This window comes from Cyrtonyx montezumae, unplaced genomic scaffold, assembly GCF_038088225.1.
Source record: "Cyrtonyx montezumae isolate F1298 unplaced genomic scaffold, pur_monq_1.0 scaffold_3, whole genome shotgun sequence".
NCBI classification, from domain to species: Eukaryota; Metazoa; Chordata; class Aves; order Galliformes; family Odontophoridae; genus Cyrtonyx; species Cyrtonyx montezumae.
The window spans coordinates 125611844-125639442 of record NW_027072034.1 but is presented as its reverse complement, the minus strand read 5'-3'; the positions used below and the strand labels follow the sequence as shown (position 1 = coordinate 125639442).

The following is a 27599-nucleotide window of genomic DNA, read 5'->3' as shown; positions in this document are numbered from 1 at the left end:
CACGCACGCTTCCGCTACCGCCACACCACTGGACAGGCGCACGCATGCGCGTTGCAAGCGGCGGTGCGCGCGCAACCTCCTCCGCGCAGGCGCAGTCTCGCGGAGACGCGCGCTCGGGCGTCTCCTCGCGAATGCGCCTGCGCTGTCCGCCGAGGGGCCGACGGGTGTTGTTGTGGGTCGGCGTGGAAGCACGTGAAGAGCGCAACGTCATCATAAACACTCCGGCAACATGGCGGCGCCTCCGAGCGGCAAGGTAACGAGCGGGGCCTCTGTGTGGCTGCGCGGGCCTTTCACCGCGAGGCATGGCGGCGTGTCGGACTCCCGCGGTCTGTGTGTGCCCGCCCGCAGCGCTGCTGGGTGCCCGGCTTGCTCACGTCGCCGTTTTTAAGCGCAGCGTGGTTCGGGGGTGAAACAGAGCTCGGCAAGGTGTAACCCCAGGGCTGGGCTGCGCTCGGCTGTCCGCTCTGCCCCGAGGTCCTCGGGGGAGGGTTTTGTCGCGGAGAGGTCGTGGGGGGGCTGGTTTGGTCGGGCGGTTTTGCCATATTCTGTGTTGCGTCTCATAAATGTTGAGCAAAAATTCCTTCAGTGCTGTTGGGCATTGAAGATGTGACGTAGCTGATCCCGGTTCGCTTCCTGGCTGTTTCCAGTTACTCCAATTGAGCTTTCAGTTATGTGAAGGAGTAGGTGCTGTTGTGTTTCTTCTCCGCTCAACCCTGGAAATGAAGTAGGTTGTTTTCATTCAAGGCCTCCTTGTCTTATTGAAAAACATCTAAAAATCTGAAAAATTAACGTTGAAATCTTGCTGCTTGTTAAAATCCAGCTTAAGCAGAGCTTCTCGCTTTGCCCAGTTACAGTTCGGGTGCTGATGAGTGTTTTCATTTTGAGTAATCGTTCTCCTGGGATTTTATCGAGAACTTGTGAAGTTTTTTTCTCCAGGCAGCTTTGTTATCATAGTTACCAATATCGTTACTGCGGGCTCGTTTGTGAAATCGATGTGTATTCGTCGTTCATTTAACAAAAAGTCAGTCTGCCTGAACTTCTGCAATTCTCTACGTTGTTGCAAGAGTCTGATACAGTTGTTTAGTTCTCACACTACTTCTAATTCAGCCTTCTTCACGGAGTTTAATTAGATATCTCAGTGAACTAAAAGCTCTTGAAACAGCACAAAGTGACAGCTGTGTTTTCTAAAACCTCACAAAGGAGTTGATGTGCGCAGATTCATCCTTCTGAAGCTCTCACCACCTGTGTGTTGCACTTCTGCTTGCTTGCATGCTATATTCATTTGGTCACTAAATGATCTGATTTAGCAAGCTGGAAAAAATACAGGAAAAAAGGTGTGTCTATTTTTGGCTTTGTTGATTTATGGAAGGCACTGGGTCTCCAGTTGTTTCTTTGGATGGCAGTGGGATTTTAGATGGCCTCACAAACTCATTAAACTTCACTCCAGGTGGAATAAACAGTGTGACTTGGTGTTCTCATGTAGGACTTTATGCATTTCAGTATGCTTCCAAATACTGAGGGTCCTAAATTAATTCTGTTTTTCCTTCTGGTTGTACAGTGTTTTAATGATGTGCTTGAGGGGATAAATGCTTGGGAGAGTAGTGGATATTAGCTTGCAGAGTGCTTTAATCTCATTTGGCAGAGCTCTGTGTGCAGTAATATGAAAGTAATGTATTTTATTGTATAAATTACTTTTTAAAAAGCATTTCACAAGATAATTCCACAGAGCATATGTAGTGAATTCACAACGCGGTTATTTCATATTAACTACTTTTTTTTTTTTAACTTGCAGTTCTCTGGTTTCTGTTTCATACATTGATGTGGTATGAGCTATAAATATAGTTACCTTCTGCAACTGTATGTTCTGCTTTTATTAAATTCCTTTTTGCTCTCTTTACTGTAAAGGTTTTTTTCAGTGTTTTTTTTCTTTTTCTCAACAGTTAATGCATTTCTAGAATACTTAACTTGATGCTTTTGATTTCTGGAGCCCTGACTCATTCCTTGTTTATGGACATCTGCTGTAGAATGGTGTGGACTTTTTTTTCCTTTTCTTAGGGATTGTGTTTTTTACTGCAAGAAAATTATCAGTAAGGTCTTCTGTTTTCAGAGCTTTTGGCTTTATTTGTGAAAGCAGGTATATTGTCTCTTTCTGTCACTTATTTTTGTCCAGTTTCTGGGCCAACTCTCACCCTTATAGCAGAAAACTGTTTTAGGAAATGAGATATAAACTTGTTTGCGGGGAGAAGTACAAATTTAGCCTGTCAGTGTATAGGCTATTATTACAGCTGTTCTAAAGACAGTAATGATTTTGTTTTATGTTCCTGGAGTTGAGTCTGTCTTCAGCATTTGGGCTGTTAGATCTTTCTCAAATTACCAGCTGACGCATGGGCTGTCTGAGAAGTTATCTGTCATTTGCTTGTGTCCTTGCTCTTCAAGTTAAAGCTTGATCTAAGCTCAGTTACTTGGCTGGTATAGTTTTAGAAGCGTTGAAGTAGCACTATAGGTAATACCAAACAGGAATGTAAATGCTGTGATGTGTGTATGGAGGTGATGTAATTGGGATTTTTTTTGTAGCCAGGATCGACAAAGAAATCTGCAGCTCAGTCTTGTGAAACTTACTGCTGTAAAGCACTGAACTTTTCTTATGATACATGATTCCTGTTGTTGCGAGCTTTCTCATGTTTGTCACAGCATGAGTATTTGTATTTTGTTTTTGTTTCCCCACTTGGAAACTGGCTGTGAAAGTTTTACTCTAAGACTAGCAGGGCAAGAAATTTTACTGTCTTAGGAAACGAGTTAAGCCATAGACTCATCAAACAAGGTGTTCAAGGAAACAGCTTTATCCACCTACCAAACTCAGATATCTTGTTAGATATCTTCTTGGTAGCAAAAGAGCATGTTGGTCAGTTGATGTGAGCTTGATGCTTTGCAGTGTACTCGAATATGGTGGTGTCTGGTGATTGGAAGTAGACTGATATAGTAGAGCCCAGTGAAGTGACTGGTGATGGCTGAGCAATGTTAGTAAGTCCTGGGGAAGCCTCAGCTTCTGAAGAAGGAGGTGGAAATTAAAGCAGCATAATTCAAATTTATAAATATAGGTCTGTTTTTTCTAACTTAAAGACCAGCTCTGAACTATGGTATTATATTTTGTTGATGTAAGTTAGCTCAGAACTGCTGCTGACTAAATTGAATTTATTTTATTGGCCTGTAGTGTTTTCCTTACTGTGTCGCATCTTTAATTCTGTTTACCTTCTGTAACAGCATCTGTAAAATAACATGCTAATCAGCTGCAGTATCTGTTGTTAATGCTTGCAGGCAGACTCATTTTTCCTTGATTTGTAGTCTGTGGAGTGTTCAGACTTCCTACTCAGTTGCTTTCTTATGAGCATGCCTGCTTGCTGCTTCAGCTGTTGAATCCACAGTGAGATCTTTTACCTGATGTTCTGATACGAGGCGAAGATGTAGAGAAGTTGTTAAAATCTGGATTTGTGTGGTGCCACAATTGCTCAGTGATCCAAAGAGGTTGGTTCACTCTGTAAGTGCTGCACACTGCATCTGTCCTAAGCTGGATGGCATCTTGGAAGAGTGATCGAGGCCCTGATTTGTAATTTCTGGCAGAAAAGGAGAATGTGTGTAAGGATAAGGGAAGAGAGTGTGAAGCATCTGAAAGACAGAGCTAGCAGGGTTTTTGCACAGTTTCTTCACGTTCTCAAATATCCTATGTTGGACAAGTTGACAGAGAGGTAAGAGAAGGAATGTAAGGTGTGAACAGTGAGTGTGTGATAGTATAGAATCACAGAGTGGTTTTGTGTTGGAAGGTGCCTTGAAGGACCATCCAGTTCCAACCCTGCCTGCTATGGGCAGGGCTGCCACCCAATGGATCAGGCTGCCCAGGGCCCCGTCCAGCCTGGCCTTGAACACCTCTAGGGATGATGGGGCATCCACAGCTTCACTGGGCAACCTGTGCCAGTGCCTCACCACCTTCTGAGTAAAGAATTTTTCTTATATCTAACCTGAACCTACCCTCTTGTAGGTTAAAGCCAGTATCCCTTGTCCTGTCGTTGCGCTTCTTACTAAAATATCCCCCTCCATCTGTCCCGTAGACCATCTTTAGGTGCTGGATGCCTGCAGTGAGGTCTCTCTTGAGACTTCTCCAGGCTGAACAGGCCCATCTCCCTCAGCCTGCCTCCATAGGTGAGGTGATGTCATCATCTTTCATGGCCTCCTTCAGACTTGCTCAGCAACTGTCTTTTGTGCTGGAGACCCCAGGCCTGGATACAACTCTCTAGATGGGGCTTTATGAGGATAGAGTTGAGGGGAGCAATTCCCTCTTATTTTATACCTGAGGAATACCTGAGGAAGCATTTCTTTTCTGAAAGATAATACCTGAGGAAAATACCTGAGGAAAGCATTTCTTTTCTGAAAGAGTGGTCAGGCACTGGAATGGCCTGCCTAGGGAGGTGGTTGAGGCACCATCCCTAGCGCTGTTCAAGAAGCGTTTAGATGAGGTGCTAAAGGACTTAATTTAGTAGTTGGGTAGAGATAGTGATAGGAGGATGGTTGGACTAGATGATCTTATAGGTCCTTTCCAACCTTATGAACTTATGAACTTATGAACTCTTGCCCTGCTGTTTGCTCCTCTCTTGTTGCAGTGCAGGACACGGTTGGTTTCTGATCTGCAAATGCACATTGCTGGCTCATATCAATTAGTAGTGTCCAGCACAGATGGGATAGATAACAAGTAAAAAGGGCAGGACCACCTACTTCGTTCAGCTCTCCTGTTGCCTGCACCTCACTGTCTTTGGATGCAGTGTTGTCAGTCTCACGCTAGCTGGTTGCACAAAGCCATAAATTGCCATCAATTGACAAGTGTTTAGTCTAAAACATTTTGTTTGTTGTCTAGCATGTATTGTAACCGATATGCTGTGGTGAAGGCCTTCTGATGTATGTCTCTGGCAACAAGATTTAACAGGCATTACCCACTTACCCCTTATGATACACAGCATAGCGAGCTGGTGATATGAATTTTCCATGCTGCTTCCTTCAGTATAAGAACGATACCACCTGTTTACTTGGATAACAGCAGGACTTCAAGTAGTTATTCTGCTGGACATGGAATATAAATATTTGAACATGTTTCCATAACCTGAACTAGCACTGCCCATGATGCATCCTACAACAGTGCAGAGGAGGCTGCTCCTCAAAAGGTGTTTTTTGTTAACCGAGCCAGCATTGGACCTCTTCCTTCTGTTTTCCATGGTCAGTGGTTAACTACACTATGCAGCTTTCCTGACTTCTGTGCAGTGGTTCCTTGTTTTTACAAACCCTCTGTCAGTTTACTTGGTAGAATAGCCATTGTTTCTTCGTGGCACGGAGTTGTTAATGACTGAGTGGAATGAATTGTGAATGCCCTATCTTCGAATTGGATACCTTACTGCATTTTCTGTGCTATCATTTTTGTGCGACTCAATCTTTTGTCTTCAGCATTTTGTCAAACTCCTTAAGCTCAGTTGTATTAAGTATTTGATAACAGAAGAAATAAATACAAGATTAGACCTGCTATTGGATAAGAATAAAGCCTGACAACTCAGCCTCGAGATTTTATTTTCTTGGGGGGCGGGGAGAGTAATGGTAAGAATGAAACCACGCTGTGGAATGGGGTGTGTGTTTTATGGATATCCAGTAGACTTCTGAGCAGGTTCCGAGTTCCTCGATTTCATCATGTGTTACAGCAGGGGTGGATTGGTTATGCAGAGCAGAGTCTTCCAGTTATGTGATCACTGTCATGTTGGGTGATGTTAATGGATGAAAAAGAGTATAAACGTTAATAATTAGGCAGGTAGTAGTAGGGCTGTTTTGATGGCATGGAATAAATGGTGTAATATGTTAGATTGAAGAGGTGTACTTTATTATACTTAGGGAAATTATTGGCAGAATTGCACATCTACCAATGTAACTCCAAAGCAGAGTTTTATCTGGAACAGCTGTCCCAGTGATTGATCACTTTGGTTCGTACTCCTTATTGTGGTGATAGATCAGGTCCAAGTACTGGAAGCTACTTTTTAAGTAATGTCTAAAGTTGTGTTTAAACAAAAATTTCAGAGCAGGTATTTCTTAAAAGGAGGATCTTATTATTTTTTGATAGAAAAAAAAGAAAATCTGTAGCAGAGAAAAGGAGAGAAGGCTTCCATTTTTTGGAATGCAACTTAATAGTATTGCCATTAATCCTTCAAGAAGGAGATTAGACTAAGTGACCTCATCAGCTCTGACAAGCAATATTTTTGTGCTTAAATCTTAACACCGTAATTTTTCTCCTTCTGTAAAGTGAGAATAAACTTGAGAAATAAGTAATAACAGAAAGGAGGAGTAAACTGAATTTTGTAGATATTTTTAAACTCTGTATTTTATAGTTAGCTAAGCTTGCACACCTGAACTTCTAGCTTTCTGTCCTGACTGCAAATGTGATGATTTTAAAAATGATGAATTATCATGTTCAGAAAAAGAGATACTGATAGTTTTTGTTAGTTTTTCACAGTAAGCAGCAAATGCTGTCATAGAAAACAAATAATTTTATCTTTAAAAATATGTAACTACTCAGTGAGAGAGACAGCATTTATTTAGTACTAAAATATCAGAAATTTTCTATGATTATATATTTCACTTCTGCAAAGTCTTGGTGTATTAGGGACTTTTCCCTCTGAAAGACTTGCTTGAAAAGGGCTTGCTTACATTATTTATAGTGCTCTTGTATGCAGCATAGCTTAGAAGAACCTGTTGCATTTTGGTAGGGAAGAAGTGTTGTTTTAATTTTTTTACAGGCACGATCAGACTTCTGTGAGGATTGTCACCTTTGGGCATGTTTTTGTGAACACTTAAATGCTGAAGTTAAGTGGGCAGTGCATAGTCCTGTGGGCCTCTCTTACCTAACTTGCATGTTCCAGCACCGAAATAGAACCTGTGCTACTCATGATTAGTTTAGGGCTGTTTTTTAGTTTAAGTTCAGGTTATCAATTCAACATGCTCAAATTGCAAATGGGGGAAAGGTGAGCTATGTAAGGAAGTCTTCTAGTATTTTAAATGCTGTGTAAATGCTTTCATATGAACCTCTGTCTGCTAATTAAAAAATGCTGGGTGTTGGATACATTTTTTGTGACTTTCTGACAAGGTAATAATTGCTGTATTGGTTAGAGAATAAATGTAATCAGTTCTAGTTTATAATGTTTCTTGATATATGTGAGGCTCTTAGAAGGGGAGGACAAAAAGGAATATAAAAATGTAAGAAGCTTCTGGTGTTCACTTCAACCTATGTAGGTGAATGATTCAGATTAATGAATTGTTTCCTAATTCATTATACTCTTTGTTTTAGGTTTTATATGAGCAAGATGGAGTGTTCATTCATCCGTCCTGTGGAAAAAATGATGATCAGGACAACTTCATATCGGGAGTACTACGTGTCATAGAAAAGGTATTTGTACAGTGCAGTTATAGAAGCCTCTTAAATTTTTTGGCAGAGCATGTTGTGTTTAAATCTTAAATGTTTTCTTAAGTATTGGATTTCATTAATGAATGAGCATGGCGTAGTTCTTTACATCTGCATTGTTTATATATAGTGTAAATAGCCCCCGAATCTAGTAAATAGGGGATATATACTTTTTTATACAGATTTGTTGTTTGTATTGTAGGAAAATGAAGTAATAGTAGATTGGAGACCACAGGATGATACTTTGGATACTTCTAATATCCTCTGTGCAGGAAAGGTATGTTTATTATGAATGTTCTTCATTCTGTTTTCTAGGGATTTGATTTTGTGGTAGCTTATGGGTACATAACCTCATAACTGGAGGCAAAATCTATATGTGTGACTGTTGTTGGTATTTGATAGCTACATGTAGGAATATTGTGTGTGGGCTGTAGCACGGTTCAGGTTGTGGGGATATGTTTTATGTATATATGTAAAATAAAGGAGAACTGTCTGAGTAATGAAGACCAAATGAGTATAAGCAAGTCACAGTCACCAGTCTCCTTGCTTCTGTTTTGTTGGGTTATGGTGATTCATTCTTCATAATTAGTCTCAAAACAGAGAGACACTGTTCTAATGCAAAATATTTGAAGTCTATGAAAGTTCTAAGATCTAGTGGTTAAGCAGCATTAAGAGGATGTGGTAAAGCAGGAGGATGATATTTTTATATTTGACTAAAGCTTTGTGTCGGTGGAGTCTGTGAAAGAGACTTGGGTGTTTTAGCACCATGTTGAATTTAAGTAAAACTTTTCTTCTTCCTGTTCTGACTTGTGTATTGTTTAGGAATTTAATACCAAAAATTCTTTTCATCTGTGAAAATGATATACTCTTTCTTCTCCTTGTTGAATGTGGGAATCTTGTCTTGTGCTTTTTCTTGATGGTTACTTTCTTTGCTTAGGATTCCAGTTCTGTGGTAGAGTGGACTCCAGCTCCCAAAGAAAAATCTTCCCGAGGAGCGGACCGTCCAAACAATTATGAAGCAGAATGGGACATGGTCACCACTGTCTCTTTTAAAAAGAAACCTCATTCAAATGGAGGTAATTAAAAAATAAGGAACTTCCTTTTTCTTTCTTCTGACTTGTAACTGACGAACTGTCTTCATGATCCAGTGTAATGGATTTCATTAGGAATTGAAAAGCTGGGCTCATGTGTGGTGAGGGGTGAATTTCTGGGTGTGGAAAAACAATTCAGAATGTTGTAATACCTGCTTTCTGTTTCCAGTCTAAATTTTTCTTGAAATTAGTAGCAAAGTGTATAGAAAAAGAAGTGTTAACTCCAACATCATGTTTTCAGGATATTTAAATGATCCAACAGTTTTGTCTGCATTGGGCTCTTAATTCTTTCCAACAAATGAGATTTGAACAAAATGTCTTAGAAAAATGTTTACTACTCAAATGTTTTTCAACATTGGAACAGCAGGGGGAGATGGAATGTGTAGTCTTTTGATACTTGAGTCTTTGTGTGGAAGCTTGAAATCTATTTTGTCTAATGAACATGCTTTGGGAAAATAATTTCATAGCTTCATTATTATCATAACATCTCAGTACATAGGCAATTAAAAAAAATCTAATCAGCTTTTTTCTCTGATTAATGACAGTAATTTTCTTTACATTTCTTGTTTCTTTGTGTTTATCAGCTTGAAACTGGAGACCTTTGTGCTTGTTTTTTCCATGTATGTGGTAGTTTTAAATGGTACTGACTGTCACATATGTCATTTACGAGTACAGTGTTTGGACTTCAGATTGTGAACGTTTTGAGGGTAGAGTGCAATCCTGGCTCGTTGAATTCTGTGTTTGGAAAGAGCTTCTAAAGTGATATAGGGCTAAACCTCTTCCAGGCACAGTGTTTATTATGCCGTTGGTTTGTATTGATTTTTTTTCTTAATTTTTAAGAGACAGAGTCTATCTTTATCCAAGGTAGGTGTCAGTGAATGCTGTTGACTTAGATTATATTTTTTCATTACTCCTTTTTTCTGGTGGCTATAATTTGATGGTGGTAAGATGGGGTATGTGCCAGTGTCCCTGTAGGCATGCTGGCACTTTCTAGTTTCTTGGTAGAGTAACAATGAACCCCTTTGTTTTGGATGTATTACAGTCTTGCACAGATTTGCATGGTAAAGGAGAAAATAGCTTTTGAATTCCATCTCCCTTATACTAGCTGCAGCCTGACAAAGCATACACATGGTGTGCAATGTGTTGTATATGCTACATAGAATATTATACAGTATCCTAATGTGCATTACATTTATTTTGAATGAGCATTATCACCCTGTGAATGTGCTGGTGGGATTTATGTTGCTGGAATCTTGTACAGCAGTGGTACGTTACCTGCTGGCTCATTTTCATACACTGTTGACAGATCTTAAGGGGAGCAGTCTGATGGAGTTGCTTATTTCAGAAGTTTTTGCCAGATAAGACACAATGAGAAATTGCTGTAGTAATTATAGTATGCTTTATTATCAGAACTAATGCTGAGTTTTTGTTTACTGTGATTTTTTAGGAGAAATGATGTATTTGTAGTTGCTAATACTGAAAATCTAACTAAAATTGTGATAATTTTGTTTTTAAGATGCTTCTAATCACACAAATGGAGAAAGCACGTGGTCGTTCCTATTCAGTTTGACAGATCTGAAATCAATCAAACAAAACAAAGAAGGCATGGGATGGTCTTATTTGGTGTTCTGTTTGAAGGATGATGTGAAGCTTCCAGCTCTTCACTTTCATCATGGAGACAGCAAACTTTTTATTAAATGCCTTGAAAATCATGTTGTACTGAGAGAGTAAGTATCAGACAATCTTAGTTCTGATCTGAAGTTGGATTATTGGTTTACTTTTTTGATTCTTCAGTGAATTTCAGATTAATGCTTTCTGATGTATTTTATGATTCCTTTTCTATTTTCAAGGTATCTAAAGCTGCAATTTTATGTACTGAAAGTATGGGCTGAAGTTTTAAAATGTGAATTACTTTATAAACCACTTCAGAATGTGTTGAAATGTTAGTTGCTTTGCAGTTCCTCAGTAGCTCCGTCTAGTGGATTCAGAAGCTTCTCATGAGCGCTCAGATGATGTAAATTTAAATCTTTCATGAACCTCTACAATTAAATTGGGATAATTTGTATTTAACATTTGAGATCTCCTCTCTTAAGGACAGTATTTGAGTATTAACAGTGGTTCATGAGCCAACATATAGTACTATCAGTTAAATCAGTTTATATATTATTTCACCACAGAACTCAATTTTCTTTTATTTCTTTCTCAAACCAGTTTTTTGAGTGTAAATGTAGTTAAACTTTATAATGGTGTTAAATACTATAGTTTTGTTCTACATTTATATTGGGTTACTTCCAGGCTTTTTTACCTGGACAAAAGCTTTTCTGTTGACCATAGTGTAGATGCACAGTAGAACAGAATGTTTTGCTGTCACTGTTTAGTCACAAGTGTAATATAAAAAGACAACAGGGGTAAATAAGACTAGGCAGAGCATTAAGAAACAACAAGATATTTAACCAGTGCAATATATACTCTGCTTTTATAGCATCACTCACAATGCGTTCTGTTGAAAAATGTGATTGGCAGATAACAAAATGTCTTTGAGAATCCATGTAGAGAAGGCTCTTCTCGTGTTGGGGATGTTGAAGATGTCAGAGTTGCCTTCTACAAGATGGTAAAGCTGTGGCCTGAGTATTATTGATATGCTGAAGTGCAAGTGCTGCATAGTCATTGAACTGATCTGTGGAAGGCTTTGGCAGTATGAGGATGTGGTGGGCAAGCTTGTGATAAATTGTCAACTGCTTGGAGGAGGTGTTATGGTCAGTGTGACCAACTGGTAAAATAGTACTGTTGGTAAGACTGTCTGCAAGCCTTTAAAGAAAAAAATCCGTGAAGACCGAAGCAGGAGGACATTAGGGAGACAAGATGAAGAGAAGAGATAATTAAGAGTATTCTCTGTACACTTAGAGATTAGGAAATTCTGGGTGACAGCTTCAGTTAAGTTCTGTAGAGTTATATGCAACAAATAATTGTAATTCACATTGCTACTTAAAATTGATTTATTGGTGTGTAATTGAACAGAAGGGAAACAGGTAAGGATTTTGGTTCCTATTTCAAACACAGAATCACAGAATTGTAGGGGTTGGAAGGGACCTCTGGAGATCTAGTCCAACCCTCCTGCCAAGGCAGGTTCCCTTGACCAGGTTGCACAGGCAGGCATCCAGATGGGCCTTGAATGTCTCCAGAGAACAGTTGGCCACTTAACTGTTCTTTTTTATTTGACCCAGTAGGCGCTTAGTTCTTGTCCTCTGTAGCCTCTTGTCAGGTAGTGTGGATGCTCCCTCAGCTACAGTACAAAACGTTTCCTTTCAATCTGAGAGGCTGCTGTGTCCTCAGAGGTTTGAGCAGTCTGATCCAGCAGCTGCATGCACTGGAGAGTTCAGGAGTGCTCTACAGAGTTCCCTGGTAAGGAAAGGTAGGGAAACTTGAGGTCATATCTGGGCATTTGGGAATGTGCAGAGCTGCATAATATTTCTGTCTTAGACTGTACTGTGTGTTGCATGCTGGAACAGCAGATACTTTGGGAACTATGATGCAGCTTTGGCAATTAAATTTGCATGAAGTCAAGCATTGAGCTGAACAGGAACTTCCAGTTTTAGTTAGAATACTTAAGATTCCGCGCTTCCTTTTAAGGTCTATTTTTGGTAGCAGTGTCTTTTCTGTGGTCTATTTGAGTATGATTTTTTTCTTTCTTTTGTAAGAAGATGTTATGCTAAGTAACTTACAGAGGTGACAAACTATTCTTTGCACATTCCTGTCGTTTTGTGGTTGCCCTTTATGCTTTAGTACATGGAGTATCTAAGCTCACAACCTCTTCTAAGGAAAGATGTTTTCTGGATTGCATAAGGAAGTGCACAGCAATGCAATTACTTGTTATTCCAACCTCTCTATGTAGACAGCAGGTACTGATGTTAAGAGAGTCGAGCTTTTTCCTAAAATACCTTTTAAATATTTTCTCCCTCTTTATGCTACCTCAAAGGTTTTGCATTTCATTACCGCTAAATGCCTTTTAAAATGCTGTGACATTGCTGAAATTGGTATGTGTGAGGGGACTAAACTTGAACAAAAGACTTGTAATCTGTTGCTTTAAGTTATTTTTGTTTTGTTGCACCAGGCTAATATTGAGAAAATGCCACACTGATGACACTTTCTAACTTTCGTTATTGTGAGCCAGTATTTAAGTTTCTAGCTCACAATTGAGCACTGGCCAGAGCAAATGCTTTATTACAATTGAAGTATCATACAAAGTTTTTTGTTCTTTTAGTTCAGAAAAACACAGTATGTGACTTAGTCTTTGCCCTGTGCAGCTTTTTTAGTAAAAGCCAGTTGAGCTTCATTAACTTTCTTTGCCACAGGTCTTTGGCTGTGGTGTCTGAGATCTCTCGTTGGATTTCATATCCGACAGTGTTCTGTCATGTTGGAATTGAAGACAGATAAGACTTATTAAAAAGTTCTTATCTTTGATTTTAATAACACGGTAGATGATGCAGGTATTAATAAGAATAAAAGTAATTTTTCTTTTGAAAACTACAAATAGTGAATTTAAACTTTGGGAAAGAGTGATGTAGCAAAGGTATCTTATAAATTCAAGTCTATGCAGTGGGTTAGGATTAGATGGCAGAGAGCTTCTCCAGCCTGGCTACTAACTCCAAGGCTTGAATGTCAGATTGGCTTCTGAGCTGTTGTCGCTGCTTTAATTTATTGAGCTGTAAGTGGTGTTGATTTGGGAGCTGATTAATTGATCGTGTTCCCATGCCAGAGGGGGGAAGGTGATGTAGGGGAAATGAGAGCGAAAGAACAGATGAAATACTAGGAGTGGCACAGTTCCAGCTGCCTTTGCTATCATTTTCATCTGACTGTGCAAGCCTGGAGTACAAGAGTGTACAAATGCAGTGAGTTACGCCGAATCAGATTTCTGTTCATTTAGCATTTGGAGTCTATACAAAAATGATTGTGAGATGCTGATCAGGTGTTTGTTTCACAATACAATGGTTGTAGTGTTGGTAAACTCTTGCTGAGATGAATTATAGAACTAGGCTGACAGTAGCTTTTGTAGTACTATTGGTTTGAGATTTGTTGATATGCTTTCATACGATGAAAGGCATTTTGTAATCCTTTATGTAATGTTTCACAGTATACAAAAATGTAAGATTTACCAATTAGTAGAATTACTTAACCCACATCACCATGCAGAATTCTTTCCACTCACAGTTATGTAAATATGTTTCAGTGTGTGCATTGTTTCTCTCAAAGAATTTCCTTTCCTGTGTCATCTTTATTGTCCACTCTCAAGTATAGGAAATTTATTCTGAAAGTAAATTACTCATGTAATTTCTCAGTACAGCATTGTAACGTTTTGAAAAGGTACAGAATATAACTCAGAATGAATGACTAATCTTCTATAAAAGAAGTCCTGCTTTATAAAGTGTTAGCATATGGAGTCTTGCCAAAAGTGATCTTGCATCAGACTTGTGTTCCTTGCACAAAACCTGAAATGTGACTTTTAAGACTTGCAAATGTTCTAAAGCACTTTCAAGAAAAACTGGTGGTACTTACAGAACCCCCATGCTTTAATTTGATTGTAGATCTCCACAGGATAAACTTATTCTTCTCGTGAACTCTCAGAACAAGTCTCTGTCTCAGTCATTTGAGAATCTCCTTGATGAACCATCATACGGCTTACTGCAGGTATGTATTATTTGATTTGTTTTATAAGGGAAGGAGTTTATTAAAAGAAAAATCCCAGCCTTTCTGTATCACGTAGGTCTCTTGAGTCGTTGTCGTTCTAGGACCGTTAATTATATCCTAAAACAAATGCTTACTAGAAGGCACACTTCTAAGTTGTTCAGTATGCTACTTGTTTCTTAACCTCCCTGTTTTAAAGCTATTCAAGTTATTTTTGCCTGCAACTGTGTGCATCTGGGTACACAGTTTTAGAAATGGAAAAGAATTTTCTAAACTTTCCTTGACCAAATGTTCTCTTCTTGTTTTCTGATGGTTTTGAAGAGAGGCTGGGAATACACCAGGAAGGAGTACAATATTGCTTAAAAGAATTTTTTTTTTTGTGAAACTGTTTATCATTTGGTGGAGTTTATGGCCTTGTGAGGGTGAGCAGCAAAATTTTTTTGGTGATTGAATGAGGCCAGAGTTCTGACCTACTGATTCATTTAATTTATGGAATCTTCATAAGTGCAGTAGTTTCTGGACTTAGCAATCTCACAGAAAACTTTTATATGACAACTAGTAGAGTACTTGAGTTTTCAAGGTACTACATGATGTGAAGGTAGGTGAGCTTAGGCAGAAAAATGATGTTTTGTGGCATTAATCATAGGAAAGTAAACACCATGTCTGATCTGATCTTATGCATAGGTCAGACTTACTCAATATACTGCTATCTAATCTTTCAGATCAATCATTAGAATTGTTTTAATACTTGAGATCTCAACTTTTTGAATCACGCAGTGAATGTCCTGTATGAAGTTACTTACGTGTGAAGCTTTGAGAGCTACTGTGTTCTACTTGTTTTTATCTTTAAGCATGAGATTTCTATATAACCTGAGGCTTTTCATAATTTGCTTGTTTTCCTTGTTGTAACACAGAAATGGAAGAAAGATCCATACACGGTAACAATGGGAAGGTTTTCCAAGGTCACAAACTATATTTTTGACAGTTTCCGACTGAGCGACCCTTCGACTCAAAGGCGGCCGCCATCAGAAATGGCAGACTTCCTCAACGATGCTATTCCAGGCTTAAAGATAAATCAGCAGGAGGAGCCAGGATTTGAAGTCATTACACGAGTGAGTGCGTAAATGAATATGATGTATTGATTCTTTTTATGCACATCTTTAAAGGAATTGTAGGACTTGAAGCTTGGTGAGTTGTGCTGCTTATACTTTGCAGTTGTGGCGTGATCTGCGCTGTCATTTGTTGACAAGAGTAAAATCATTATCAGCTACTTCTGGAGCATGTCATTTTTTATGCCTGCAAATGCAGATTTTGCTTTTGAAATGAAAATGCTTGTGATTATCAAAGTGGGAATTATTTTTATCGTATGGAGTAAGTACCCTTCAAACTGAACTCTCATTTCATACTTAGTGTTTCCTCTGCGGCTGGTTACAGCTATATTAAGTAAAACTGGGGATGTGGTCTAATAAGTAACTTCTGTGGCTAATCACTGCAACATTTCAGTTTGTTCAAAGAGATTTAAGAAGGTGGCTTAAGATGATTCTATTTTTTATTAAAAAAAAGGATAATTAATGTCATGGCCTGTAAACGTACAGATTTGCATCACTGGAACCAGAAGTAGAATGAAGTTGTAGTTGGATCATGAATCGCTTTGGGCTTCTATTGTCCTCTGTTACAGATGAGTGGAAAATGCATCTTTGTAAACGCTCTGGTTACTATTTAAGAAGCTCACATGTTTTTAATATTAAACTATTTTGAGTGCTATTTTTCCTTGAGGCTGAAGTAGTGATAGCTTAACAGCAACTACATGAACAATGCAGTTCTAAAAATGTATTGCCTAGCGCTTAATTTATCAGTGGAAAAAGCTGTACTGATTTTTTTAAGGGGTAGCTTACTTTAATCAATCTTACTGCCACGCTGCTCAGTCTGGTTTGGGAATGAAACTCCCTGTTTTCTTTGGTGACTGTGCTGTGCATACCTATTGCATTCCTAGCTGCTTAGAGGCATTCAATCCATGGTACTAACCCAAAACTAGCTTGCAGGTGTTAGTGGAGGTGGAAGGCGATGTGAAACACGTCCTTTTCCAAAATCTGAAATACTAGCTTGGATAGCCAGGTCCTGAGCATGCTGTGTCTTGCTCTTTCTGCCTTCATTGTTCCATATTGCTCCCTAATGTAGGCATTTGAACTCTGAGGATCTAAAGTTAATGCAAATACAAACATGAGAAAATGTACTTGAACTCAATATGAGGATCTAACAGGCTCAGTAATACTGGTGTAACTGTTCAGAAATGTTGAAGCATTTAATTGGGATTTGTATAACACCTTTGTGTTTGTTTCAGATCGATCTAGGAAAACAGCCTGAAGTTAGTAGAAGAGAGCCTGTGTCAGTTGAAGAATGGGCTAAAAATATGGATTCTGACGGAAGAATTTTAAATGTAGACTACATAAAGCAGTCAATATTCAAAGGGGTAACCTGTTTTTCTAAAGTCCTTTTCTATTCTTCCCAAACTGTAGTTATGCTTTGTTATATTTGTAACACTTCATGCAGGACGTCGGGCATGAGCTAGTCAGTACTGTTGGAGTTATGTTATAAAACATGATGTAATACTCACTGAATATCTCATGAATCTCTTAACCATACAGTGTACTGCACAAGTAGAGAGACCTTGCAGTGGATGACTAAAAGGGATTGTTTTTATAAGAGAGAGGCCCGAGTGACTCAGAGGAGAAATCAAAGTGACTTTCAGGAAAACACCAGTGCTTCTTTGTGGTTCAGCCCGGAGCAGAGGATGCTGAGGGGAGGAGGAGAGTGACAGTACTGAGCTCTGCTCTCTGTTGACAGCAGCAGGGCCTGAGGGAATGGCATGGAGCTGTGGCAGGAAAGGGTCAGGCTGGGGATTAGGAAAAGTTTCTTCACCAGAGGGTAGTCAGGCCCAAGCAATTTTTATAAGCTTATGCTATATGCTGCAGGTGTTCTACCTGATGTTACTTTAGTGTTGGACTTTTTCCCTTTTATTTTTGTGGGAATCCTCCTACCTTAATGTGTTCTTTCTAAATTTATTGATGCCTGTTTATAAGAATGCAGTCTTCCCTTCTGGGGTTTTAAGCCTGGATAGAGAATGATAACATATATGTTAGTTATTTTATTAAAAATACATATTGAACAGGAAGAATTTACAGTTCATGTGACTGTTTGTTAGTATATTTGTTCCTGAGGTGTCCAAGTAAGGACCCTTGTACAAATGTGACAATTCCTACACACCTTTTTTTCCCCCACCATCAGTGTTTCAGTGTCACATGTGTTTTCCATTGCCAGAGGAATGAGTGCTCAATGCTGTTGATAACTTCCAGTTTATAACGTGGAGATCCTCTTTAAAGGCAGTGTTTCTCTTACATTGTTACGTACTGGAAGAGTTCCAGTTACCATTTGTCTGGAACACCAAATTTCAGTGGTTGATGCTGTTTACTGCATCGATCTTCCTTACCATAATTTAATAGTAAATGATAAAAAATACAGTGAGACATCAAGCAGTGTGGTAGGAGTATGGCCTTGGACTGGTAAACTGGGGATGCAATCTTAAGATCTGGCAGAATCTTTTGTTGTATGGGATAGGATTCAGCTAGTACATTTTTGTCAGAAATGATTATTTAGCAAGATGTCTGACAGATAGTGCCCTTTAGTGAACAGTGGTATTTTTGGTTGCTTGAAAGGTTCATCTGCATGTTGATTGTATCTTGTTTGATTAGTTTAGAAAAGAAAGAAAATGGAAGGTTAGTACTCAAGACCGGTGTGTGAAGACAAAAGTTTGTCAGTTAAACAGCAATATGTTCAAATTTATAGATTTAAAGGTACTTTGGTTTTTTTTTTGTTTCTTAGTGTCTGTGGTGCTGTTAAGGATTTTGTTCTGAGCAGTGATGCAAAAATGTAGGAGTAAATACCTTTTGAAAAGCTTCTTATATTCTTAGGAAGTATCCAGTAGTTCTGCAGTTTAGAGCATATTTTAAATTTTCATTCCAGTTTTTTGATGAATGTAAGTTGTATTGCTGCTTAATCATGCTTTGTTACCCCTTCACTTCCAAATACGTTATTTAGCAAATAAAGTTTGGTTGCAGTATAACAAGAATGATCTGATGAGTAACTGTTGTTTCTCTTGAGCTTTTACCTTCAGAAGCATTGTATTGCTGTAGGAGCATTTCCTCACAAAACTGAATTAGTATTCTTGTTAATGTTTCCAATTTATTTTTCCCTAGGGACTCTGCCATACTTTAAGAAAAGAGGCATGGAAATTTCTTCTGGGGTATTTTCCTTGGAATAGCACTAAAGAAGAGAGGGCAAACTTGCAGAAAAGGAAAACGTGAGTCCAGATTCAAGTTGTTTAATAAATGAAATTGTTTAGAGGTTTTTTTAAGAGTAACTTAAAAGATAGCTGTTAAAGGTTGTTCAGTGTGGTGAAGAGTACAGTTCTTCTTAAAAGGAGTATTACATTGGAGTGAAAATATTGTATAGGCAGGTTGCTGTTACCCAATTTATTCCTAAGAGCAAATAGAGTACTTGAAAAAAGAAAGAAAAGGAAACGTAATGACGGAGCATGTTTTGATTTCAAAATGATCTTTCTTTTTCAGGGATGAGTATTTCAGGATGAAACTACAGTGGAAGTCTGTCAGTGAAGAACAGGAAAAACGAAATTCAAGGTTAAGGGACTACAGGAGTCTCATAGGTAAATTTGGTTTCAGAAACATGCAACTGTGTGAACTCTCAAACCTTTGCAATTCAACATGAAATTGAAGAAATGTAAGCTTTTGAGTAACGTATATGAAGAGGCTATAAACATGTAGCTATTCTCAGAGATGTCTAAATTTTCTCGTCCTCTTAAAACTTTCTCTTTACTAGAGTAATTCAGAGCTTTTACACCATAGTGCTGTGGAAAGACTTATTTTTTTTCTTACTAAATAACAAAATGCTTTTTCCTTTTTATTTGAAAGCGTCATTAAAATAATGGTGTTACACTAAGAATTTTGTATGTCTGCTGAGGGTTAAGAAAGGTCTTGAGCTTGAGTGCGTACTTATATACAGTTTGTTAACAGAAAATAACATTCAGGGGTCAAAAATGGCTGAAATTCTGTTCTAAGTATCTGAAGCATAAATTAGAATATTAGGTTTTTATGAAGTAGATCTACGTTTTTGAGTTTCTCTGTATTAAAGAACATGCTACTACTTGGTATGTTTGAGGCATTGCAACTGTCCAATGAAAGCAGTTGTTTCTGTTCAATGTGAGCTATAAGAATTTGTTACAAAGAACTTCTGATGTACTGTAGTGAACAATAACAGTTGTTCTGCTGATGGTGTGGTAACCTTCCTGCTGTGGTTTATGCTGTATCTCATAAACATTCATGAATGGCATTGCACAGCTAGCTTGCATAAAATTGTTCTTAATCCCTGTAAGTGTAAAACATTTCCACTGAATTATAATCAGGAATTTTTTCATTTAAAACAAATAAAAGCTTTCAAACATTTTTTTAATAAATAATCCTTTCGTTTTGAGAGGTTTTCTTACTTTTCAAGTGTTCTTTCAGTGATGCAACCATTGTCTTTAAGACTTCAAATCTTTGTGACATTGTTTGAGGGTATAGGCAGCAGTTTAAAAAAAATCTGGAATGGATAAGATGCTGGTCTTGTGGAACGTGTTTTGAAAATGTTCTTAAATCTTTTTAGAGAAAGATGTAAACAGAACAGATAGAACAAATAAGTTCTATGAAGGTGAAGACAATCCAGGATTGATTTTACTTCATGATATTTTGATGACCTATTGCATGTATGACTTTGACTTAGGTAAGTTGTGCTCCTTTGAACTTAATAGCTGTTTTAGTTTCTGATGTAAAGCTTCGCTTGTGTTAAGATCTGTTAATGCAGTTGATCTCATATTGCTTACAATGCTTTCTTTGAATTCAAGAATTGTATTTTAATAGTATAGGCAACTTTGCTTTCTCATTCTGCTTCTCACTTTTATTCAATCTCATAGGCATCTGAATTCATCAGCTGAGGTGAGATTGGGAATTAAGTGGCAGTTTGCCTTCACTTTACCCATACTGTTGTTTTCCTTACAGTTGAGGCAGGTTTGCTTTTCAGAGTTTTAGCTGGATTTAATAAACCAGCTGCCACTGCTGTAATTAAAGCTCAGCATGCTTAACCAGCTGTTTGTAAACATGGCTTTATTTCTGAATACTTTAAAAGCTGGTTCTCAAGGGATGCACTTGGCAGTTTTTCAAAAACTACACTTTAGTGTATGCATCTGGCATAGAAGGAAAAGCACACAACGCTGTCCTTGAATCACAGTATAGCTGAGATTCTCCTCTTGGGAGTGAGTAGGTATTTGCCTGTTTTCTACCCCTTCATCCCTACCATGACATCTGGCTCTTCTGTGCTTGTGGGTGGCTGGTTCTTCTACAGAAAAATGTTGGGATTTCAAAGATCTGTTTTGTGACAGGTTTTGAAAGGAAAAATTGGAACAAGTCTTTAATTGCTAATACATTTGCTGCAGAGCAGTGTTTTTGTCAACTTCATGCCTACTGTTGAGTCTGTAAAGAGGCTTAAATCTTGGACTTGAAAAAGAGAAGGAAAATTAAATCCAACAGTTTTCCTGAACGTGTAGTTCTGTGTCTTTACATGCTTCTACCTGCATTACCTTGCAGTAACATGCGTCTTATGAAATAAAAGCATGTATACTGCCTGATCTATTAACAGTGGTTTAGGTGGTTTAGATCTATACAGGGAAGAAGTTTGTTTTCTATAAACAAGAGATTAATGGCTGTGCAGTGTATTTGACATTACATGTGTCTAAGGATTTTAAGCCTCTTAAGTATTGATATAATTTCCATTTTCATATTTCAACAATAGCTACAGAGTCTGGTTAATGCCACAGATCCCCATCTGAATGAAGGGGACAGATTCATATAACATTTTTTATGAATGTATTTCTCAAGACAAATGATTATGAAACTGGTATTGATCCTTAAAGGACTTTTAAACCGTCTTGTACTGCAGCATTTTCTCTTGTCTTATTTCTGCCTTTAGCATTAAGTGTACAGTGAATGATTTTTTTAACCTTTTTGAATTATTGTTCTCTGTTCTTTGTTCTATTTCACTTCCCACAACTACTCCCTATTTTCACACTCAATTGTTTCCAGTTCTTGTCAGTTCCTCGATTATAATTATGTTATTAAGAAATGTAACTGGCCATCCTTGAGTGTGAGAAATATGTTAAACTGATGGTAGACATGCACAGAATTGGTTCTTCCTTACTTGGAGATGTTAGCAGCAGCAGTGGGACAACAGGTAAGTTGACTTGAACATCAGTGGTTAAGGTAGTTGGGAGAGTGAGGCAATGGGAAAAGCAAGCTCTGAAAGTCCTTCCTTCTCTTCTTAATTGTGCTGTTAATTCTTATTGTAGTGAATGTGCAAACTGATGGTGCAAACATCTGTCTAGCTCAGTCATTTAACACACTTGAAAAATGGCTGTTTTACTGTAGAGTTTAACTAAATTCCTGTTTGTCTTTCTTTTTCTGTCAAGGTTATGTCCAGGGTATGAGTGACTTGCTTTCACCTGTCTTATATGTTATGGAGAATGAAGTAGATGCCTTTTGGTGCTTTGTGTCATATATGGATCAAATGGTAAAAATAAGTTCCTTCTTCTAGACTACATATATTAAAAAAAAAAAGCTGTGGGTAGCATTTGGAGTTAATTTTGTGAATGTGGTTAGTTTTAAAATACTTTTAAAGCAGGGATCATCACTTGTATCTGAAGTCGATGTGTTTTGTCTGACAGAAATTACAGTGTGTTGATAGTAATCTTACTGAGTAATATGGACAAACTGACTCCTTGAAAATTCCAGAGTAGCTCAGAGACAGAACATGAAATTCAGCATTAATCAGGAGTCCACTAGAAAGATTTTGTCCGGGGTAGTGGTTCCCAATCCAGAGTAGGCTTCCCACAAACAGGAACTTTTCTGATCTATGCGTGTTGTGAAACTATGTGACTAGTACAACAACAACAAAAAGTTGTCTTTTGTTTCGAGTGCAGTAATGCTGCTTTGCAGTACAGCATAGCCTAATTTAAATTATCATTTGTTACATAACAAAATAAATATAATGTTGGAGAAGTGTGGTTCACTGCTTAACTTAAACCTTTCAGCAAAAAGCAACATTTCATTAATTACAGGCACAGGCCTTTAAGTGTTCCACGCATTAAACGCCTAAATGATGAGGATCAGTTGCTATGATAAAACTTTGTTATAATTAGTCATATATGTAAATCTCAGTTGTTGCTATTTGAGTTAATATAAATGACGGTGCAAATATTTTATTCCATCCAGCATCAGAATTTTGAAGAACAGATGCAGGGTATGAAGACACAACTAATTCAGCTGAGTACTTTGCTTCGTTTACTAGACAGTGGATTTTGCAGTTATTTGGGTATGTGTGTTACTCATGCACAGTAACTAAAACAACGTGCTGCATTCTGTGTGCATTGATATCCTGACCAGTCTTCAAAAATTTTTCCAAGAGTAATATGATGTGGCCACAGGACTCATTTAGAAGACTTCTAAATTAGAAACACCTACATGATTTCAGTAATTGCTTCACATGTGTTGAAAAAGTGCCAGCTTGTTACTGACTTATGCTATGGTCCACCAAGTATTGTTGATTTTGGAGACTACCGTTTTATCAATTGTATGATTTTTGTACCTTAAAAGTGTATTTTCTCCACTATCTTAACAAATATGGTGTTTATGAAATACAATGCTCATATTCCTAGAATCTCAAGACTCAGGCTACCTTTATTTTTGCTTCCGATGGCTTCTCATCAGATTTAAAAGGGAATTCAGCTTTCAAGATATTCTTCGACTCTGGGAGGTAAGCAAGTATTTCACCACACAAAATCCAGTGGTCTTTTTGAAGTTCTATAAAGTACCCTTCTTCTGCATGAAAGCTTGGATCATTCTACAAAGTGATTAATATTCTAATAGATTAATTAAAACATCTGTATTGGTGTAAGAGAAGGCACATTATTAGCACGTTATGTCTTTTCAGCCAGAACAGTAACTTGAGATGGTAGTGAAAATGTCCTTGTAAGAGCTGATGGATTAAGTTGGATTATTTTCATAAGGTTTAGGCAGGACCTTTCAGTTGAGACTCTTAAGTGAGAGTAGTAACTGAGGAATGTCAGGTTACTTTTTGTGTGTGAAAAGCATCCTGTGCTAGGAGAAACAGTATTGGTGTAACATTCATAAATATGGCACTTGAAATGTACAAAACCAAAAGAATTCTCTTATTCCAAGGTGTAAAATGATAATGAGTTTTTTTGAGAAAAGAAATTGCTCATCTTCACATTTCCTGAAGGATAATTTTTTTCTCTTTAACTTGATGAGAACTTTATCTGTGTTTGTAGCTTATAATCCTAGGCTGGTGTTTTTCTCACCTGTGCCTTAGCACACGTATAAATGTGTGTACAGAAGAACAGCACCCCATATCTAAATCCTTGAAGTACTTTTACTGTCTTAGGAGGATGATGGACTCCTGATGATATGTGGTAGTCTCACAGGTTCTGTTTATCACATCGTAATGTACGCAGACCACTGCAAGAGTAATTATATTTATTTCCATGGGATCTGCTGCAAATACAAAGGGCACAAAAACACTATTTGATGGAGCAAAATCTTAGCCACAAAATGCTGTTTTTCAACATATTCACCACTGTTAGCTGTGCAGTTTTTTGGCCATCAATGAGAAAGAGCCTGTGTGCAGTGCTCATAACAATCCGTACTTGCAGATGTGCCCCACTGTTGCTGTCATCACTGTTGATGACTAGTTTTACTTCTGTCACGTTTTAATTCCAGCTTATCACTGGTTGTTTTCTGTTCATAACTGTGCAGCTTAATTGTTACCATGTATATGTGGGATTTAAAAAAGCCAAGCGTGAACATGGGACACCATTTTTCTTATGCAATTAGTGGAGACATTTGAGCTGCTTTTAGTCAGAGCAAAATTCACGTTCTGTATGTTAACCCAAGGTTACAGTGACTTAAGAGAACCTGTGTGGTGGTGATGTTATCCCATGATGACAGGAAATGAGTGGTATCAGAGATAAACTAAACATCTGGTGACTTAAACTTTGTAGTTGCCACTAAGCGAGTAAAAGAGATTTCAAGTAATTGTAGAAATACTAGTTTCCTCTAAAAGTAGCTTATTCTTGTGAAACTATTGAGCTTCAGGTTTTTATTGAAGTTTTATTAAAGCATGATTTTCTAACATTTGCCTCTTTTCAGAATTAGAGTGTAAGCATTTCAAAATTTCTCACGTTTTAACAGGTCATGTGGACAGAGTTGCCTTGCCAGAATTTCCACCTTCTCCTCTGTTGTGCTATCTTAGAATCTGAAAAGCAGCAAATAATGGATAAGCACTATGGCTTCAATGAAATATTAAAGGTACTGTGTTCCTGTGTTATTTAAATATTAACTCTGGCGTTAATGCAGTGTGTTTTGTATTTCATGTTGGGGAGAATGGGGGTGGGGAAGGTAAATTCCATCTTCTGAAGTGTTACATTTGAACTGAATGTCTGTTTGCCATGGTTTCAGAATGCCTTACTGCATATCTGTGGTTAGTAAGATCAGCAATGTGGAAAGCAATTCTTTTTAAACTGTGCCTTAATACGTTTAATCTTAATTTTTGCTTTGTCTTTTTTAATCTTAATGGATATCTCATTGAAAATATCCTCTGGGGAGTAACTTAGTGGGGCTGGGTAGATTGCAGCACAGGAGTATCATGGATTCCTCATACAGGTCTCAGTGATGAAAGCCAGCTGATGCATAATACATCTTTTAGTGTCCATTTGTCAGTGTAAATAGACAGTATGTTTAGTACTTCAAACCTTGGGGGGCAGGCCTATGAGATGCTATTAATTCCTGCAGTATATTTAACAACGCAGCTTGTTTCACACAATTTTTTACACTTAATATTTGTGAATTTTTTTTAGCATATCAATGAACTGTCTATGAAAATTGATGTGGAATATATACTCTGCAAAGCAGAAGCAATTTCTATGCAGATGATGAATTGCAAGGTAATGGTATTTTGAATATATCTCCTGTAAACAGTTATAAACAGTAAAACTATGTAATTGGCTCTAATTGTACAAGTTGTGAAATCACTAGATGTCAGGCTGTGATAAGGGATGTGCTGTGCCTGTGTAGCACCTATATTCCTGAAGTCTATAAGTGAGGTTAATTTTATAGAGGAAGCTCAGTCCACTGGTGGAAAGCTGAGTTGTGCCTTTTGTGACTTCTTAACTCTTAGTGAATAACCTCAGTACCAGTAATTCGATGCGTGATGTGCTCAAGGTGAGATGAAAGATCCATTGCACTGAAAGAACACCAGATGAATACAAAAAAAAAAGCCAAATTCAGCTGAATAATTGCTTTGGGGAAGGGGAGCTTAATAATTAAAAAAATGAAATAAAATTTCCCCTTTGCTTTTATAGGAATTGCCTCAAGCAGTTAGTGAGATCCTGGGGATAGAAAGCAGTTCTGTAACACCAGATTCGGATACTGGAGAGGATGAAAGTGGAGCTGTGCTGAGCTGTCCTACATCGTTGTATCAGAGTATCTCAACACCTGTCATTGCTGCCAATGGAACGAGAGAAAGCCCTCCTCAGACGTCTGAGGTGCAGAACTTGGCACCTGCATAATTACAGCAGATCAAACTGAAGAAAGACTTTACCCAGCACGTTGTCTCCGAGCACTTGAGAGATGGATATTTAAATTTGGTGTTGATTAAGCTTTAAGGTTGGAAAGAAAATCTGTACTGTAATGCTCTTGCATTAAAGCTTTACAACATGACTCAACTTAACTATTTTTGTAGTTTCTTCTACCAAAATAGCCTTTTGTTTTCAATAACATTCCTTAATATTTTTGTAGCCAAGTGCGTTTTCTTTTTTGACGGTGAACTGGAAATGGATGGTGATTAAGAAAGAATGTGGAAATTGTGCATTTGCTGAGCTCTCACACATATTGATCTGAGACAGTGTGAGCTCTTCGATTGGAGCAGATTCACAGTAGTCCACCTGAGACTGCTGTACGAAATTTTCAAGCTGGAGAGATGCTGATATGTTACAGAAAATTTTGTAAATGAATGGGTTTTCCCTATTTCAAATGTTTACAAAAATACTTCTAAGTATTTGTTGCTGGTTGAATGTAGATTTGAAATGGACATTTTTACTTAGGCAGTTTAATGTCCAAATACTGAATTTTGTGTAACGGAGTGGATGAACAGTATATTTTTACATTAACATATCTTCACTTTATATATGCGTATAAATTTACACACATACACTATATCCACAAATGTTTGTGAATACTAGAAGGACAGTCATATTTTCAATATCTGAATAAACTTGACTGTTCGTTCATGCGAATCAGTTTGGCCAAATTAATGCACGGCTCAAACTTGGGCTCTTTTTCAGAACTGTTTTCTAACTGAAGGCAACTCACGTGAATACATTCAGTCTTACATTTGAGGTAATTTTGCGATGGTTTCTTGCAAACTTTACTAATGTTTATCTTTGCTAATCTATTAACTGATCAGTTAACTACTTACACTGTTTTTATGCCAAGATTATTTGGAGGGTTAATAAACAGGTTATTAAAAAGTAATCACAATTAACATTAATGCATTTTTTTGTATATGCAAAAGGCATTGTGAGTTTATTCCGTGCCATGCTGATGTCTCTGACATTATGTGAAATTTAACATAACTGATACAGTGTATTTATTATTTGGTGACTATTGTACATATATAAAATAAAAATCAAAGCTAATTTAGTGTTTTTAATTAAATCCTATTTAGAGAAAAAAATCTAGTTGTCTCTTTGATGTAAGAGTGTGAGACAGAGGGGACAGCTAGCAACTGTTAGTCCATTGGCATCTTGCATTCTGTCTAGCAAAGAGCAGTGGGAATATTTGCTTCTTACAGTGTGGTGTATGCCTTTCATCTGTAGCCTCTTGATGGTGGATATGAAGGAGCTTTTCTGCAGCACTCTGCTATTGCAGACATTATTTGTACCACCTAAAGCAAGTACAAATGGGCTTTAACAGATGAATGAAGTTGTTACAACAAGCTGAGACCTGACTAAACTTCTCACACCGGTTGTGAACAAACATGGAGATGAATCAGTACAAGCTTTGTTTTTAATATTGTCCATGTGCTATCTCTCATCAGTTAATAAGAGAATCTTATGCATTAAATGTCAAGGATTCACAGCTCAGTGTATCTATGGCCTTTCATTTCCTGCT

General features: G+C 37.7%; 1 protein-coding gene across 2 annotated transcripts; it reads left to right on the top strand.

Annotated features, from left to right (window-relative positions):
* The first annotated feature begins 147 nt into the window (after positions 1-147).
* On the top strand, positions 148-27566 carry TBC1D15 (TBC1 domain family member 15). Of its 2 annotated transcripts, XM_065743308.1 has the most exons (17): positions 148-253; positions 7367-7465; positions 7683-7757; positions 8418-8556; positions 10088-10298; positions 14154-14256; positions 15168-15365; positions 16595-16723; positions 18507-18610; positions 18879-18973; positions 19969-20085; positions 21824-21924; positions 22626-22725; positions 23069-23166; positions 24621-24737; positions 25286-25372; positions 25790-27566. In XM_065743308.1, the coding sequence occupies exons 1-17, from the start codon at positions 230-232 to the stop codon at positions 25994-25996; spliced, it is 2004 nt and encodes a 667-aa protein (XP_065599380.1). In that variant the 5' UTR covers positions 148-229; the 3' UTR covers positions 25997-27566. The 2 variants fall into 2 exon arrangements, with proteins under 2 accessions (XP_065599380.1, XP_065599381.1); XM_065743309.1 differs by lacking the exon at positions 16595-16723.
* Positions 27567-27599: the final 33 nt, after the last annotated feature.

Excerpts from the sequence above, each read along its gene's own strand:
- TBC1D15 (XM_065743308.1), top strand. The coding sequence starts at position 230 with ATGGCGGCGCCTCCGAGCGGCAAG. Across the intron at positions 21,925-22,625 it reads TGTCATATATGGATCAAATG|CATCAGAATTTTGAAGAACA; the intron begins GTAAAAATAAGT and ends TATTCCATCCAG. Across the intron at positions 23,167-24,620 it reads ATATTCTTCGACTCTGGGAG|GTCATGTGGACAGAGTTGCC; the intron begins GTAAGCAAGTAT and ends ACGTTTTAACAG.